We start from the raw sequence: 19,006 nt of genomic DNA on the forward strand, positions 1-19,006 counted from the left end.
GGGCTCTGCAGAGGGACCTGGACAGACTGGAGAGTTGGGCTGATTCCACCGGGATGAGGTTTAACACGGCCAAGTGCCGGGTCCTGCACTTTGGCCACAACAACCCCGTGCAGCGCTACAGGCTGGGGACACAGTGGCTGAGAGCAGCCAGGCAGAGAGGGACCTGGGAGTCTGGATTGACAGGAAGCTGAACATGAGCCAGCGTGTGCCCAGGTGGCCAAAAAGGCCAATGGCATCCTGGCCTGTATCCGGAACAGCGTCGCCAGCAGGTCCAAGGAAGTGATTCTGCCCCTGTACTCAGCGCTGGTGAGGCCACACCTCGAGTACTGTGTCCAGTTCTGGGCCCTCCAGTTCAGGAAGGATATTGAGGTCCTGGAGCAGGTCCAAAGGAGGGCAACCAGGCTGGTGAAGGGACTCGAGCACAGACCCTATGAGGAGAGGCTGAGAGAGCTGGGGCTGTTCAGCCTGGAGAAGAGGAGGCTCGGGAGAGACCTCATCGCTGTCTACAACTCCCTGAAAGGAGGGTGTAACCGGGTGGACGTTGGTCTCTTTTGCCAGACGACTTTCAACAAGACAAGAGGGCATGGTCTTAAGTTGTGCCAGGGGAAATTTAGGTTAGATATTAGAAAGAATTTCTTTACGGAGAGAGTGATCCGGCATTGGAATGGGCTGCCCAGGGAAGTAGTGGATTCTCCGTGTCTGGAGATATTTCAAAAGAGACTGGATGTGGCACTCAGTGCCATGGTCTAGCAACCGCAGCGGTGGTAAAAGGGTTGGACTCGATGATCTCTGAGGTCCCTTCCAACCCAGCCAATTCTATGATTCTATGATGATTCTATGATGTCAGTGAGACAATGGTCAGTCTGTCATGGCATACTTTTGCTACTTCATCATGTGAACCTGCATCCTTTAGATGGTCATGAATTACTCTTCTGACTGAAATAAACGTCCCTTTACTTTTGAGCTACTTTTTTATGACAAAGAGCAAAAAAATTCAGTTCATATGGCTCGTGACTAAATTACTCTTGCAGTGCCCTTGAAAAAATGGTATCAATTTGCTGAGAGCACATAAAGGCTTATACATGATTTGCATAGTAAACTCCTGGCCTGTCACTCAAGGTCAGGTGATCTTAACATGAGTGTGCTTCTGTATTTTTCCTTCCACTTTAACAATGAATTTTGTGTTCTCTAACTCCATTGTTGTGCTCCAAACACTTGATTTCCTTCTGAACAAGAGTGAAGCCTGTTCCATAAAACAGGCTTACTAAGTACTGAGATTTAAAGTGCTCCACAGAATTCACCTTTGTCCCCATGGGACCATCTGCAAGTTCAGTACAGAAGGTTAATGCATACAGTTTACCTCCTATATGGTTTTTAAATCTCAGAGTTTAAATGGCCTCATGAAAGCTTATTAGGTGTCTTTTCCTGGCATAGTAATGACTTCCATGTACCACAAAAGCAACAGAAAAGAGGATTGTGGCCAAATTAAATAATCTCAATTTACTCTGATGTGCATATGTGCTTTCATAGTGATAAGTAAAAAGCATCTTGAAATGGCAGATTGCTTTACAGTTTTTAAATTCTACATAAATATATTTCTTGTCTACAGATGTGCACTTTTAAGATAAACTGTTGCATAATTATTAGAAGAAAAATACGAGTTTTCAATGGAAATAAAAATTCTGAAAGCTGATATTTAAACAAATGTATGGTAAAATACATTGAAAACAGATCCTAAAATGGTGTTACGTCTTCCTTCCTGCCAGTTCTTTTTTATCAATAGCTTTATTTTGCTTGTGCTGTCCAGCCTAATTTTAGATGTTTTAATCTTAAATTCATTCAAAACCAAGACATATTTCTTGTTGTTTATGTATTTTTGTTTTTGCTTAGGTTTAAAACCTTTTATTTTGCATCTATCATGATTGCTGCACAAATATTTCAATATGATTTGTGCTATATCTCTTCTTGGGTAGTTACCTTAGTATATTTAGGTTTGTGCTGATCCATACATTAGGGTCTCAAAATAAACTGTGCCTTTTATTTCCTGCCAATACAATACTATACTTCAGTTGAGATATAGCTGAAAAAATCAGGTGATGATATTAATTCTTAACTGTTTATCTTTTAAAAGTCCCCTGTCATTTTTGGTGGGCCGAACACTTACCTACCTCTACCTTGGTTTTGGTGGCTTTTTTAAAAATTTTTCTGCAGACAGGTAATGCTTTGATTTAGGCAGTGACAAAATTTCCCAGGACCTTCCTGCTTGTCTATCAGCTGCTGACACTTTGTGTAGATGGGTGTGCAGAAAGCATTTGGGTCTGAAAGAGCAGAAGTGTGGGGCAGAACCTTACTCAAGAGAGGAAGGGAACTCCAGTCCTAAACCTTCTGTTTCCATCTGCTGGGATCCATCATAATGGTATCTTAAGCTTTTAAAGACATTTGGTAAGGTTTCATTTGTCTGTGATGGTAATTCCCTGTTATGCAGAATAATGTAAACAAGATTTTCTTTCTGTTTCTGAAGACTGACCTTTTTTTGTCCTTTTTTTCCTCCAGTCTGATTTTCTTTTTAATTAAAAAAGGTACATTCTTGTCTTCCTTACAGTTTCTTGGAGAAAACACTTATTTTTCTCTCTAAACCAGGAAGAAGATCTCCCTCTCTGAATCTTGCATCTTCAGCCTTTGGCTTCGTCACTTACCAAGCCTGGAAAAAGCTACACTTTGTCTTTTAGACCAGTTGGTTTCTGCTCAGTTGAGTTCACTGGAAGAAGTGGCTTCTGTCATAAAAGACTCGTTACTGGTATGTGAAACATGTAGTATGTCCGATACATCTCTTTTGTGCTTCAGAAGTGAATGAGAGTTTCCAAACACCTCAGTATCTTTGAGGCAAATGCCTGTCCTGTGGCATACAATTTGCTAAGGCAAAGGTAAATCTTGAGTCATACAAATGTCATAAATTTTTTTAGTTTTTACACTGAATTTGTAAAAGAGAGAAAAAAAATTCATTCAGTGCTGAAGAGTGAATGAAGAGATGAAAATCTGACTGGTGGTGGTGCCGAGTACTGCCTCAATATTGAAAAATTATAAACACTGGCCAGAGAATATTTGAATGTGGTTTTACTTCCATCCCTGTACCTTGGGAGTTCAGCAGCTTAAACAACTGAAACTCCTTGTACATTATTTTATTATGGACTACTTGGTTAGTTGGTTTGTTTTGCACACCTGAACATAATTCTTAATACAAAACATTTGCTAACATGTAATTAAAGTTTGTTTTTAAATGCAGTGCACCAAAAAACTTTCCTATGAGAAAGCATGACACCATATGTTTTCAAAAATAATAAGCTAATTTGCAACACTAAATGTCAATTTGGTAATTACAATGTGAAACAACATATGTGATATATAATTAAAATCTGTATTTCATTAAATGGATAGAACTAAAAAATGGCACATGGTAACTTATTTTCAGCCTATGAAAACACTTACAGAGTATCTGTCTTAGAAAGGAACAATACCTTTATATTTTCTTCTTTTTTAACTGAATCATCAATCAAATTTCTACTTTAGGGATCCATTATAATATTTGCAGATCTCATCACCAGCACTTCACATGTCATCTGGGGATCTAGGCATTCCAGAAGGCAAGGCTATACACAAAGTCTGTGCCTAATTTTACTTATCAGATAAATTGTGAGTTTAATACAATATACGGTACCACACATGGCTAAAGAAAAAATAAAAGCACCTAGGTAATATAGATAAATAAATAAAATCTTTGTTTAAAACTACGTTTAGTGTTGTGTGTTAAGAATGGCCATATTTACCTTGTGTTTACATTCTGATCCTTGAAAACAATTTCAGTATAAGAGGGAGGGTGCATAAATGGGACATGGAATACCTATTTGTGAGAACAGGATGGGAAGCATGAGAGAGGTGATATAAAAGACAAAGATTGGATCCAGAATTAAGTACTAAAATAACGATATTTTAATCAATAAAAGTAATATAACGATAACTGTGTCCTACTGTATCAGTTAGGACTCTGAATCCAACTATTATTAGTTTAATAGTTGGATTAGTTAGGCAGGATATTAGTTTATCCTGCCTGAAAAACATTTGACTATTTAGGAATATGGGTATGCTTTTTCTGGCAGTTGGATTATGGTATTTGTAGGATGTGACCTCACTTTACTTTGTGGCTATGGAAATATAAAATTGAACCAAAGCCTGATTTAAAAGGTTTTTTCTGTTTGGAAGAAAACCTCTGGAGTATCAATAGGCAGAAGTTTGTTAGTGATTTGGTTATGGTGTATGCTAAGAAAGAGGTTTCAGTAAGCTCTTTCATAATTTCAGTATCAGAGCCATTTCTGTAAAAAAATATGTTGAAATGGCAACCAAACTGTACCTCAACTTCATGGAGACCTATGGCACCCCGGTAGCTGTAAACCACCATACTTCTATCATGAAAGAAACTTGATAATGCAATATCCCTTTGTGTTAATTCAAAAAGTTATTGTAGTATGATGGTGCACTAGCTTGGTTTTTATGATATGCTATTAGTTTTGTAGACTTGGGGCTAGTCTGTAATTAATATTGGGAATTCTATTATGAAGTAATAGAAACAAATTAACAATTAACAAATTAAAGAAACAAATTAACAAATTAACAATTAAACTTCTTTGGTTTGAGGATAGAGTACTAGAACAGGCTGCTGAGAGGGGTGGTGGAGGTTCCATCTCTGGATGGGTCTTGAAAGTCTCCAGTGAAGGAGACTTCACAATCTTTCTGTTCCAGTGTTCCATCACCCTCACAGTAAAAAAGTTCTTCTTCATGTTGACGTGTCCCTGTGTTCCATTTTAGTTCCATTGCCCTTCATGCTATCACAGAGCACCTCTGAAAAGAGACAGGCCCCTTCTTCTTGACACCTACCCTTCAGATATTTATAAACACTAATAAGATTCCCTCTCAGTCTTCTCCCCGCTGAGCACCCCTAGGTCTCTCAGCCTTTCCTCATATGGCAGGTGTTCCAGTGCCCTGATCATCCTCATGGCCCTCCACTGGACTCTATCTCTAGTAAATCCCTGTCCTGCTTCGACTGGGGGAACCAGCACTGTGCACAATACCCCAGTTGTGGTCACTCTAGGGTGGAGTAGAGGAAGAGGAGAGCCATCCCCAACCTGCTGGCCACGCTCTTCTTAATGCATCCCAGGATACCATTGACCTTGACAGCAAGAGCACCCTGCTGTCCCACAGATAACTTGTCCACCAGTATTCCAAGGCTCCTCTAATTGAAGCTGTTTTGCAGAAGGTTTTGCAGAATGAAATGAACAAGGGAGAAAGGTGGAAGGCTAGAGAGAATAAATAATACGTTTTTTTCCTTGTTGTAATACATTCTCCATACATTGTAATTAGTTCCCTCAGTATTGGAGAAATACAGATGTGTGAAATAAAATAGTGTAGTATTATAGTGAGGTAGTTTCTTAAAGGAAAAGGTGTTTAATTGTAGGTGTGTTGTGCCCAATTACTTGCATGTGAGCCTGGAAGTCAAAAGAACTGATACTTGCAGTGTTGCTCAAATCTTTTGTGTGATCCTGGGCACAGTTTGTTCCCCTGTCTTTGCTCTTGCTCGTGGTTGTTAGAGAGCATTCTATGATGTGGATAAAACACAGTGTAAAATTTTTAGTCTGTTCAGCTTTCTGCCATTTACTTTCATGTAAACACATGTAGATACAAATGCATTTTTTCTTTTTGCTTTATTCAGTTCTGGATTTTTAATTACAAAATAGTAATGTTAATACTGATGCAGAAGCAATGTAGTACTATAAGGTTTCTAACACTTTATGTTACAATTTTTCTTTTCTAATTTGTTTCTTTAAAAAATTCACAGTGTTTTTATATGGGTTTTTTTCTGAAGAGGTACACATTCTTAAAATGAGTAACTGTGGTACCACAGCTGCAGCTCCTGTTCCCTGTGTCTGGATCTTTTTGGTTTAGTTTATGTTGTGCTCTCTGTATTGTGTGTGTTTTAAAGGTGGTGGAACAAGCTGCTGGTAGAGAGCATGTCAGGATTTCTGAGCTTTCTGTAAAAAATAGAGCATCATCACAGATAGCATTATTAAAATGTAAAATGCTTTCTATTAAAAAAAATAATTGTAAGCAACATGAAAAACCTGTGAGAATCCCTCCTGGAACTGGTAAGCCCTCCCAAACTACAGAATTGTTGCTGGTCACAGCAGAACTGTGAAGTCTGCTTGAGTCCTGCTACTCAACAGGCACATCTGCATATTGCCTTGGAGGCTTTGGTGCTGCGGTAACATTCCTACATTGAGTGCATGCAGATTAATTCCATCCAGTCCTTTGATCAAAATCTCAAAGAATTAGCTAATAGTGGTGGCATTTGGGTTTTTTTGTTTGTTTCTTTTCCCCTTTGAATACCAGTCATGAGGTTCATACTGATTTCAGCAGTACAGATTAAATACTAGGAACTATGAACTGTGGTTTCTTGTAGTGAATACTGTGCTTTGCTGCTGTCTGGCTGGAGAGGCTGAAGAGTTTTTCACTGCTGCACACAGCACTTTCGATTTTGGTCTTGTTCAAAATAAGCGATTTGAGCTTGGTACGTGTGGCCACAGGCTGATTGACCCTTTCTAGTTTATACTTGACCTGTCTTAAGCAACAGTGGGTTGAAACGTAATCATAAAAATGTGTGCAAAGGTAGGCAGAATATCTGAAAAGACAGTGGAGAAATGCCTGAATTCAACCATCTAGTCCAGAGGACTGTAAAAGATGCTTGCCATGCTCTGCTGTTGTCACGGAAGTGCAGAAATGGTTGGGGTTTGCAGGCACCTCTGGGGGCCGTCTAGTCCCAATTTTCCTTTCAAATAAAAGAGACGAACATGGCTCTTTTCTTGCCTCTTCTAGCCCGTTTGTTGCTTTTTTTTTTTTTACCTCCCTCCACTCGTGGAAGTTTGGAGGCAGCCTTGCAGCAAGCTGTACGCTGTTTCTCACACTTGCAAAGCAGCGGCTGTGGATGCTCTCCATCACTAGATGGCACACGCTCAACAGCGCAACGCGGGCACAGCCGTGTGGCAAAGGGGAAGTGTAAAACGTGAAAATGAGGTGCGACCTCATGTTGCCAGTATGGTAAAGACAGCCGTGAGAAACAAGTTCTTCTAGACTGTTTGTACTAAAGAGTCTCTGTTCTCTGCAGTTACTCATACAGAGTCCTCATTCCGCCAGTGTGCAATGAAAAAGAAAAAAATTCTATTCTTCTTGATACTTTTTAGGTTGAAACAAATGCATAAAAATTTTCTTTGGAATAGTGCATCAGGCACACAAAGATGCTACAATAAATGCCATTGACAGACACTATTCATTTCATGCATCTTGAAGTTTATAGAATCCATTCATTAAGCATGCGTTACACTGGGTTGTTCAAGATCTATATTCTCATGAAATCATCAGGTGCTAACTTTAGAAACACAGATCATGAGTTTATTTTTTAACTTAGACAAATATACTTTGGCAAATGTCCTAAGTAGCTATTTATTCTTTTTGATCTTTCAAAGACAAATAAATCTGAGAATTTAAGAATAAAGGGTTAGAAAGCAGTATGTTTACTAGTGCATGTTTAATATAATAACTTTCTTAAAACTTCTGCATGCTAGCATAGTAAAAAACTTCACAAGTTTTAGAAAATAGATTTTTATTCACGGAGATATTTACCTTGTACTGGGAATTCTGAAATTCACAGAAGATAATACAGTGAAAAATGTCTTGGAGAAAAATGTGTGTGGTAGTATTAAAAGACAAAGTGATAAAAATAAATTTAATTTCTGGAATTTAATTTTGAAGGTGTAGCAAGAATCTCAAAAAACATGAAAAGGGGACTGTCTGTGAAGAGAAGAGAAAAGCTATTTTAAAATCTGTTCCTTTTCTCTTTCCTTCAAGTTATTGCATTCAACAACCTGTTCTTCCTATCTTCCACCTTTAATAGTTTATTAAATATTTTTAGGGATTGTTTTAATAAACAGCTTGGGAAATTGCAATTGAGTAATTGCATTCATCAGCTGCTTGGCCTGCTTGGTATTACTGTGAATCTCCTTCCATTACTTTGATGTAATTATTTTGAACAACCTAATTCTGAAAATATGATGCTTTAGTAACAGTTGATCTGAGATTTAAATTTAATAATTGCAGTGTAATAGCAACCAGGACTTAAGCTGTAAAATTATACAGTGGCAGATGTTTGTGTTGTTTCTTGTTAATGACTGATTTTTTTCTTTTTTTTTTTAATCAATAGCCACAAGCAGCAAGTCATCCTGCCATTTTCAGAGTTGTTAATGAAATTTTCAAGTAAGTTTTGAAATTACAGGGGGCAGTATTTCAAATTATCAGTTTATACATTGAAACTTTCTTAATGAGAAGGAGTGTAATAATCTGGGATATATCATAATGTGTCTTTCTTTAGATGCATGCCTTGGTGTCCCTTTCTGTGCAATGTACTGCAAATAATGAAAAATGTTAAAATCTTAACTTTGCATAATAATTACACTACAGTTGAACACATATTTTAGCAAAAAGAAAATTATATTATTTAATACTTCAGTAGAGATGTATGGTTGTACTGTGATTCTGAGGTGAAAATTATAAATGCTAAGACTTGCCTTATGTCAGCATGAAGGTGGAAGTTAGCTAAAGCATTTGCATTTACCATTGATAGCCATAATGGTTGTATCAGATGTGCTCTCAATGGCATTAAACTATTGACTGCTTGTTAATAATGAGTTTGGGTTTGAGAGCTTTAAGATTATTTTGAAGCAGTAGTTGTTTACCACATGTGCTCTACCAGTCCTTCGTACTTAGTTTTCAGGGTCTTTTTCTCTTCATTTCACTTGACTTGTTATTGTAACACTGGTTTTATTTAGGTCTGCTGCTGGAGTGATCAGTTTTACAGTTTCTGGACAAGAATGTTTTTAGTGACTGACATTCTCTGTTCATCGGGTGTTCCCCTTTTTAAGGGCTCCAAGGTGCACGTGTGTGTGTGGGGGGGGAATTTGTCTGTGTGCACGTTTAGGTTTGTGTTTAGGTTTGTGCTGGCACTGAGCCTTCACTGTAGGAGCTGCAGACCCCACTGTACTGTGAGAGTGGAACCCCTCAGCAGCTGTGGCTAATAGTGTCAGTCCTTCCTGTGGCTGTGGTCCAAAGTGTGTGTACTCACATTTTGTGAGTATTTGAGACCAGTCACTTTCCCCAAGCAAAATGCACTTGAAAAATGATGTGCATTTTGAATGCACATCATGTCTGAAAACAGACATGTCTGGAGACTGTATATTGTGATGTTATAGGGAAACAAGATTGTTTTACGCTTCGTGGCTTATTAAGGGTCATGATGTGTAAAATATTTTCGAAAAATAATGTGAGACTACATAACTCTTTTGCACTCTTTCCATTTGGTAGACAATAGAAATGGATGAAATGCTGTTTCTCAGATAATGCAGGACTTTTTCCAGCTGAGTATTTCCTAACTAAGCTTTGAACTTGCATTAATGTTCTATGTCATCTTAGAAATTCATCATGTTTTCCTGTTGCTCAGCCTACATTTATGCTCCCTAGTTGGCTTTCCATTGTTTCTACTTACTATATTTGTTCCCCTTAATATATTTTTAAATACTATATTTCAGGTCCTCTTGGTATTAAGTGAAGCTGTATATGTTAGCTGGCTTTTGTAGGCCAATTTGTTTCTGCAACTTTGTTTTAGTTTTTGTTGTATTTCTCTGACATCTTTCCAACTATGATCAAGTGGTATGCAGGCATTAAGATGCTATGCCACATTTAGTCACATGTGGGATTTAAGAGAACTGCTGATAAATAACTTGTACTTCATTGGAAACTCTGTTATGTTTCTACAGCTGAAATAAACTTGGTTTGGGGGTTAATGTTCTTCTGCAAGCACAGATCTAAGCATTGTGTCTCAGGGATAACTTTTGCTGCTATGTGCATGATTTTTCTTGAGGCTGATTGTGCTAAATTGTTTTATCTCAGGGATATTAAATTGTTTTTATTTCCAAAGTTAATGGTTATTTTGTTGCTGTGCACAACAAGAAGGCCATATAGAAGACCATACATCTAGGATGTCTTGAGTTTCTACATGCTCTTTCTTGTGTTTATATTAGTGATGATATTTGCCTGCAGATTTGTGAAATTTCTTGGTTACAGTAATGTGTTCTTATCTTTTAGATCATTACAGGAAGAACAAAATAATTTTCTACTAAAAAATTGTAACTCAGTGGCAGTTTACTTTGAACATTTTTTCCTTGTTATGATTATATATCTTTCAAATAAGAGAATGAAAATTATACTATGTTGCCCATGTATTCTTCTACTTCATTTGATCAAGATTATATTATGTCCTACAGAAGGCCAGTTAAAGCACTCCCCTTCCTGAACCTCCAGAGCAGACTTTATGATTTCACCATTGAAAGGACACTGGAATGCATTGGTCCCTAAATAAATATGCAGCAGTTATTTACCTCAAGTACACCTTTGATACACACTCATTTCTGGTTTTACTTCTAATTTATTGCTTAAAGATCACTGAGTCACAGTGACAGAAAAGCAGCTGTACTATTTAGTTCAATCTCCTTGTGTAGTTTTAAAAATATGTAACTTTTAAGTTTGATCATCAACTTGTATTTTAGTTTGTCTTTTTCTTTTACCTGACTCCAGTAGGAATGTGACACTTAGCACTTTAAGTCAAAATTATTATATTTTTTTTTCTCCAGGTACCATATCCTAGGAGGCTGTACTAGGTTTTATTCCCTCTCTAATTTGATATGGCTCATGGGATGCAGTCCCACAAAGCTTTAAAGTATGCTTAAATGTAGGCGTGTGAATAGTTGCTCTGAAACCAGGCAGACTGTTCAAATGCCAAATTTGCCTAATGGTTGTCTCTTTTTTAATTTTATACTTTTCCCCCCTTATAGTTAGAGTAAATTATGTGTGCCTGCTTGTATATTTTATATATTTACTAAATGTAGTTTTTTTGTAGGAGTTGCAAATGCTTATTTTTAAAGTAAATTTAAAATAAAATAAAATAAAATAAAATAAAATAAAATAAAATAAAATAAAATAACCTACGAAGTTAGTTTATATATTAGTTTCCACACAGGCATAATGAGCTCAGACATAGCTTGAATCTACAGAATACAAAGAATGTACCTTTTTTTCCTAATTTCAGTTAACAGTGGTGTGGTGGACAGACTGTTTTTCTGATCTGCTGTAATCTGACTTTTCAATGCTTAGGAATGCTCTGCTGGAAACTGATGGAACTCCAGAAGTTATGACCATAGTACAGGTGTTTACGCAGCTCTTCCTACAGGCTCACCAAAATGAAAACGAGCAGGTTAGTCAAGATTTATTTCTTAATAGTTCTTTTCAGTGAGAAGATATGAAATTCACAAGAAAATGACTAATCTTCTGCTAAGAATGCTGACTGAATATAATAAGTTTAGTAATAGCATCTCTCTACAGCTGTATATACATGCCAAAATTCAGCCGAAACATTTTCACCTGTGAATAACATTGTAGTTTGAGATCAGTATGTAAGAATAATTTACCTGACTTTACCCTGGAGTAATCCAGTAACCTAAACTGTGATTTTCACAGAGGCAGTTCCCCTTGTGGTGAAGTTTCTGCCTGGATGCTAAACATGATCATGATCATCCATCTTTGATAGAAGGGATAAAAACCTGTAGATGCATTTTTCTTTTGCTGTAGCAGGGTTTCTGATAATAAAAAACCCCAGCCATAATAACCCCAACTCTTCAAATAGTTGGAGTAGAACACCAAATAGTCAGATTTCTCTGTTCAAAAGGTAGAAGACACAAGTGAGGGTGACTGGGTGGAGAGCACAAGTAAAGATTCCACACTCATCAGACAACCACGAACTAACAGTGCAGAAGATGCATTTGCTTCAGGGTGGAAGTCCATCACCTGCTGGCATTTCAGTACGAACTGTTGCTCACTTTTTGGAAGTGGTTTTAAATGTTAGGTTTGCTCTCTTTAACTTGTATACAGTTTAATTCATGAGACTCTAATTAAAATATCTTCAATATCAGAAATTAAAATCCCTTGTTTCACATTTAAGTCAACTACAATGTTAACTAACAGTTGGCATACAAAAATGACAACACAGAAAACTTCCTAAACTTTGATTAAATCAGTCAGATTGTATTTTTTTTTTGTTATACCTACATTACATATATTCACAAGGCATCCTTCTTTGTGGTATCTAGATTAAATTGATATGACATAATGTGCTCCACTACTCCACTAGCATTCCATAGAGTAATGGTAAACCCATTAATGACTGAGGATAGAGAGGATTCTTGCTGGGTCCCCTGATACCTCAGAAATTTATAGTAGAACTGATTCAAAAAAGTCTAGGTAGACAGCTGTATCTACAACGTTTTCCAAATAACCAGGTCATGTTTGGCAGCTGCAAGATAGGAAAATGATTCTGTAGTGCAGTGTGGCATCTGTTGGAAATAGCTGCCTTTTCTAATAACTGTGTAAACCACTCACAGGGAGCATGGTTGGGCAGAAAAAAACATGAAGAGTGAAAAAACACTGCTGCTGGGTTTTCTCTAAGGTTTAAACCTGAAGAAGGTTTAAATGGAACATGGGGTTTAGACCTACTCGGGGAAAAAAACCATTTGTGTAGTTATTGAATAAGAAATATAAGAATGGGTGTACTGTGATCACTGTTGGGATAATCCTTTCCATGTTTTGTACAAGCAGATTTCCTTTAAGTCTGTGATAGTAAGTGAAAGGTGAACTAAGGATATTCGGGTCACACTAGTAAATTTATGAGCTGAAAGTTCATGGGTTTATTTGATGGAAATTATAAGCTCCTCCAGCATTATTTTCCCTCGATAATTTCAGAATTGTCAGTGATTTTGACCTGGGAATGTTGTTTCAAATAATTGGATAAATATTTAAAGGAAGTGTTCAAGTTTAATTTCCTCTTATATATCATAGCAACTATTATAATGTCCAAACTTGTTCTGCCTCTTTGTACCTTTTGTACTTTGAGATGGCTTATGTAAGAAAGAACTGCCTAAAATGCTGTGTTGGTATGATAGGAAGCTTTTTTTTTTTTTTTTTTTTTTGCTTAAACAGTATGCTAAAAACTGTTTTCCACTGTTCAATACTATTTTCATATGTAACTCATGCTGTGGGTCATCTTGTCTACTACCAACTGTGCCTAAGGGCTGCTTTTTTGTGGCGATTTTCAGTGCAAGCTAATTGCCTACATGCATGCTTTATTTATTAATTTTTAATTAACCTAATTCCATGTGGGAAGTAGACTTTTAGATCACATACTAGTGATACATAGACTCTTTGAGAATACTGTATATATTAGTGTGCTGCAGTTTCAGTTAGCTGTTACTTACAGGAGAAAAACCATCATGAGAATATGTCATTCCATTTGTTTATAAGATCCATGCATGTATATCCCAAAAGAAATGAGTTACTAAATTTACTCTTAATTGGATTTAGAAATGTATTCACGTTATTTAGAATCTGTATTCCCAGTCTGTGTTTCAAGAAATGATCTATTTACTGTATAGACTCTTATTCCTAAAGAAAGGAGAAAGAAAAATTCTAAGGTCTTGGTATGTAGACTTGAAGGCTGAAATGAAAGAAAATTAAAAGAAATTTAAGGTACCCCTTAAAGTTATCTTGTCCAACCTGCAGCTCAAGCAGGGTCAGTTGCCCAGGACCACATCCAGGTGACTTTTGAGTATCTCCAAGAACTGAAGAGACTACAACCCCTCAGGGCAACCTGTACCAGCACTTGGTTACCCTCAAATTTTTTTTTTCCTCTTGTGCCCATTGCTTCTGGTCCTGTTACTGGGCACCACTGAAGAGAGCTTGGCTTCATTTTCTTTACACCCTTCCTCCAGGTATACATTGATAAAATCCTCCTTGAGCCTTCTCTTCTCCAGGTTCTCTCAGCCTTTACTCATAGGAGGGATGCTCCAATCCTTTAATTGTCCTTGTGGCCTTTTGTTTAACTCTCCAGTATGTCCATGTCTTTAGTACTAAGGAGCCTAAAACCAAGCACAGCACTCCAGGTTTGGCTGCTGGAGTGGCTGCTCATCTGTTCTGAGGAAAGGGGAAGAATTCACCTCCTTGGACATGCTGCCAATGCTTTGCCTACTGCAGCTCAAGATAGGATTTGCTGCCTTGGTGGCAAGGGCATAGTGCTTGCTTATGTTCACCTTGGTGTCCACCAGGACCAGTGGGCCATTTTCAGCAAAGCTGCTTTCCAGCAGGTTGGCTCGCAGCATGAACTGGTGTCTGGTGTTCTTTCCCAGGTACAGGACTTTATACTTTATCCTTGCTGAAGTTCATGGGGCTCCCGTCAGCTCATTTATTCAGGTTGTGAAGGTCCCTCTGGATGGCAGCACAACCCTCTGTTGTATCAGCCCCTCTTCCCATTTAGGTGTCATCAGCAAACTTGCTGAAGGAACTCACTGCTTCTTTATCCAGATTATTGATGAAGATGTTGAACAGGACTGTCCTGAGTACTGACACCACTGGGTAGTGGCCTCCAGCTAGACTTTGAGTCAGTGATCAGCACCCTCTGGACCTGGACGTTCAGGCAGTTGACAATTCCACCTCAAATGGTGTTCATGTTACATTTGCACAGGTGTGCTGTGGATTAGAGATGCCTGTAGTAGATGTTTGCAGGACAGAAAGATAAAAGGTATGCTGCTGCTAGTCTCAGTTAAACAAGCAGTAGCATTCACAGTACACAAATCACATTTTTCCAGATCAATAGAAGAAGACCAATTATCTATGTCTACCCTACATGATGTTGAATCATAGCCTAAGAATTTTAGGGTTTCTATTTTTGAACATAAGGCAATAATCTACATCACACCCTCTGATTTTTTACTTGTTATTATTTCCTAATTTAATACAATACATGAACGTAGAACCTGGATTCCACAGACTGGAAACTGAAATTGAGCTAATTAGCATCTCAAAAGTTTAGTATTCTTAAGATGTCATTTTTTTCATACTCTCAATATTTTTTCATGCATTTTCTTTAGAAATCTATGAATAGCTACTTTGTTAAGCAGGCTTCTCCTAAATATCCCTATTCTTTCTTTATGCAACATTTAAGACTAAGTGCAGCGTTTTGTGTTCTGTTGCTTCACTCTGTGTTGTTAATTACTAACTTAGATGAGATGGTTCAGTGTGGGTTTATTCTGAAAACTGACGAGAAAGCTCTTAAAATAATTATTTTGTATCTTAGCATAAATTCCCACTGAAGGCCTACTTCTCTTGCCATCACCAGCCTCTTGTAACAGCTTTACTCAAACATCCTTTTGGTAAGTTTTTTAATTAACTATTTGCAGCATTAGCCAACCCGCATGATCTATATTTGTATTAAAATAACTTGAAAGTAGGAAGACAAAATGTTGCCATTTCCTAAATAGGGTATGCTGACTTAGCAATTTTCAGAATATTCTCCTAATGTATTTTTTTGCACAAACATCTAATTCTTATGCAACAATAATGCAGATGTAGCTCAAAAAAACTAAACCAGAAGTGCATAACAAAGAAAGAGTGCATCATTTTGGAGGGACTAGAAGTTACTGAGATTGTAAAAATACTAATCTTACAATATTAGTAATTGTTATTATGAAAATTTTTCTCTCTATATTGTGAGGAATAGCCTCACTCTTTGTCTCTGAAGCTTGAATTGTGCTGATCTCTCAGACTGGAAACCTAGTATTTTTGTTAGGTTTCCTGTTTTTATAGATAAAGAAACAACCTCCCAATAGTTTTTCATCAGCAATAATTTTGGCTCATTGAAAGGGCCTCTGAGACTTTTACTCCATTGACTGTATACTAATATTGAAGTAGGATTTACACGAGGCTACACAGCCTCATATGAGTATGCCTAGTGGTACATTCTTAAAGATTTTTGTCGATTAATTATTCTAAGAAACATGGGCTTTGTTCTAAGCAACAGGTATTGTTGAAAGCCTAAAAAAATTAATCTTAAAATGCTTTATGATAACTGAATCAAATTGCAAAATCTTTCATGCTAGCTTAATATGGTTAATTTAATTTCACTGATTGGTTTTACTTGGATGGATTATACTTCTAGGAATTTTCTTTTTATCCTCCCTTCTCAGAACTGCCAACTGCACTCTGGTGTCAACACTTGAATCATATTTCAGATATGCTCAGAGCACTAGTAGAGGATACAAACAATAGGTAAGTAATATTATATTTTCTACCTTTCTATCCTTTGCACATGATACTTTGTGAAAAAACCCATCCTGTAAGGCTTTATTGGCCACATTTCATAATTTTCTCTAAACTGAAGTATCAGTTTATTGCTGCTTGAGCTGATATCCCAGGTTTCTGACCTTTTACCCTTAGCTTTTGTTGTCCAGACAGTTGCTATCATGAATTACAGTGTCTGTCTACATGAATTCTGTTTTGGTAGCAGATGCTTTAGGGCTATATGAAAAGTACAAAAAAAAGATAAATCTTTCTTTGCTTTTCCCCTGTTATTCTTTTTTAAGAGGTCTGTGATGAGACCAGGCTTGGCTGGAGTTTGGATATGATTCTGCTTAGATCTGCTCAGAGAGCAAGCTATCCAAAGGATATTGGACAGCTTTTAAATTCAAAGAAACCAGTTTAATTTTAAATTTAAACTTGAACTATTTAAGCAGAAATACAAAATGCCTAGGCCAGGCAGACTTGAAGCAGAGGATACCCAACCATCTCCCTGTGCCCTGCAAGGTGGATATTTGTATCCACACCTAGTTTCAGTTAACCTGTGTAGGCCTCATGTCTTGTAGTTGTGTGGCAGAAAAATACTTTTTGTTGTTCTGTCCCAGACTGAGCTGTCTGCTTCTTACTTTCTGTATGAGCTGCAGTTCAGTGCTATGTCTCTCCTGTTCATCCCAGAAGTCTTCCAAACCTTTCTACCCTTGTCATATGCCCAGTAGCTGACCCAGGCTTCTTAAAGAAACACATATCTCAAACTTAGAGCAAACAAATAAAACAAATATAATCCATCCCAATGTATTACAATAATAGAAACATGTCTGTTGTCCTTTTGTTGCCTAGCCCTTTCTTGCTATATATTTTTTTTCACCCTTTGCTTTGTTAGTATGTTAGTTTAAGTAGTTTTGTACTTGCCAGAATATCATTTTAGTTTCTTTGGAGCTCATGCAATAGCTGTGTTTCTACCAGACTCCTGTCAGTTACAGAGAAAATGGATCTGGCTAAAGTTTTAAAATTCTAATGTTCTTGAAGATCTGTATTCAGTTTTCTTTTACTGCTTTATTCCTGGTTATGTATACTTTCTACTTAATAAGATTAACAGAGGAGCAAAAAATACTACTATACAGCATATGCTCTTGGTTTTTATAGTCAGTGCCCTCTGTGTGTATAGCTTGAATGGTTTTATTTTACACCAAATGAAAATCTTATAGCAAGGTGCTGTGTTCTTTCAGTCAACAGGTTGCCTCTGTGCTGTTATTTATTATTACATGTAGTCATCTCAGTGAACAATAAATGTTATGTGACATTTAACAACAGAAATAAAGTGATGTACATTCTTTGGGGACTGGTAGTCCCTAGAACAGCAAAGGGACACTTCTTGCAATGACTGTGAAGCAATTGACAGAAGTACCACTAGAGATGGGGCAGTGAGTACAGCAGTGGAAGGAACATGAGTTCAAACCAGGCACTGTGATAGTACAGGAAAGTTACAGTGAGGTGTAAATGCAGTGGTATCTAAGCTCCCCAGGCAATAATTTAATTCTGTTCTACTAAGCACTTGTTAAAATCAGTTTAATGCTTAAAGTTTAAGGACTTGAATTTACCCTTTGAACTACAAGCACTTCCAGTCATAAATACTGCCAATATTGCTCTTAATTATATTTTCTCACTAATTAACTCTTAACTAAATTTAATCTTTTATTCTTCGTCACTGGGTTTCAGAGCTAGCCACTTATATTGTCACAGCACTGAGCCATGCTGGTGCCCCTCCAAAAGCTGTGAAGTATCAACAACAGTGACTTACAGCAGTCATGTCAGTACTCTATTTTCTCTCTATGACTTTATGTCAGCCTCTTATGTCTAATGTCAGTGGTCACTCTTTTCCAAAAATACTGGTGTGGTGGATTTGTGTCCAACACAAATAGGAACAGATTTTGAGACCCTGAGATTGTATGGCATATAATAAGAATATAATTTACAGGACCACCTGTAGAAAACATGAATCACCAGTGTCCTCCAAACATAGAATATCATCTGCAGACATTACACCTTCATCCATAAAATTCTACCTCCTGTTTCTGCAGAAAGTCTTAAAGATAAAGTAGTTTATTCCAGCTATGACCTTATCATGTTCCCAAGATGACATGATGGTATCAGACAACTTCAACTCCTGGAGTATGTAAGATCTCTTAGGAGTTTCTTGGGAAGGGCGGCACAGCAGCTCTTGGAATCCCCAGGAATAAAACACAAGAAAAATCTCTTATTCTTCAAACTTTTTGCCAGATATAATATGAATATTTTTTTCCTGGTTCTTAATCTCCTTCAAGCTGTACTTCTGTCTGTCCTCCTGTGCTCAGTTTCCTTTTTGCTTCAGAGATGCTTGCTATTAGTTTGCATTTCCCATTATTTCTCTTTTCTTTAGTCTTATCTAACATTAGAAGAGTACATGTGCAAAAGTGTAGAGATGAGCCATGGTACTTCCTCAGCTTTCTCTTTTCTTACTGCTGTAATCCACTTGTAAATACTCTTCAGATTTTTAGTAGAAGAGACCTGTACTTTGAAAGTCAGGAGATAGGTATCTTTAAAAACTTTATATTTTGTTCTCTTAAATGTAAGTCCTCATGATTTACCAAAAAACATATGCATCATGAATTAGCCAAAACCAGTAAATAACCCTGGAAAA

General features: G+C 37.2%; 1 protein-coding gene across 1 annotated transcript in view; it reads left to right on the forward strand.

Moving 5' to 3' along the window:
• FANCC (FA complementation group C) overlaps nucleotides 1-19,006 on the forward strand; it is a 65,965-nt gene that overhangs the window by 42,030 nt on the left and 4,929 nt on the right. Inside the window, exons 8-12 of the mRNA XM_008505886.2 lie at nucleotides 2,641-2,797; nucleotides 8,303-8,355; nucleotides 11,305-11,404; nucleotides 15,332-15,407; nucleotides 16,221-16,302. Of these exons, the coding sequence (XP_008504108.1) occupies nucleotides 2,641-2,797; nucleotides 8,303-8,355; nucleotides 11,305-11,404; nucleotides 15,332-15,407; nucleotides 16,221-16,302 (468 nt within the window). The remainder of the gene's footprint in view (nucleotides 1-2,640; nucleotides 2,798-8,302; nucleotides 8,356-11,304; nucleotides 11,405-15,331; nucleotides 15,408-16,220; nucleotides 16,303-19,006) is intronic.

The sequence above is a fragment of the Calypte anna genome, chromosome Z, assembly GCF_003957555.1.
Source record: "Calypte anna isolate BGI_N300 chromosome Z, bCalAnn1_v1.p, whole genome shotgun sequence".
NCBI lineage: Eukaryota > Metazoa > Chordata > Aves > Apodiformes > Trochilidae > Calypte > Calypte anna.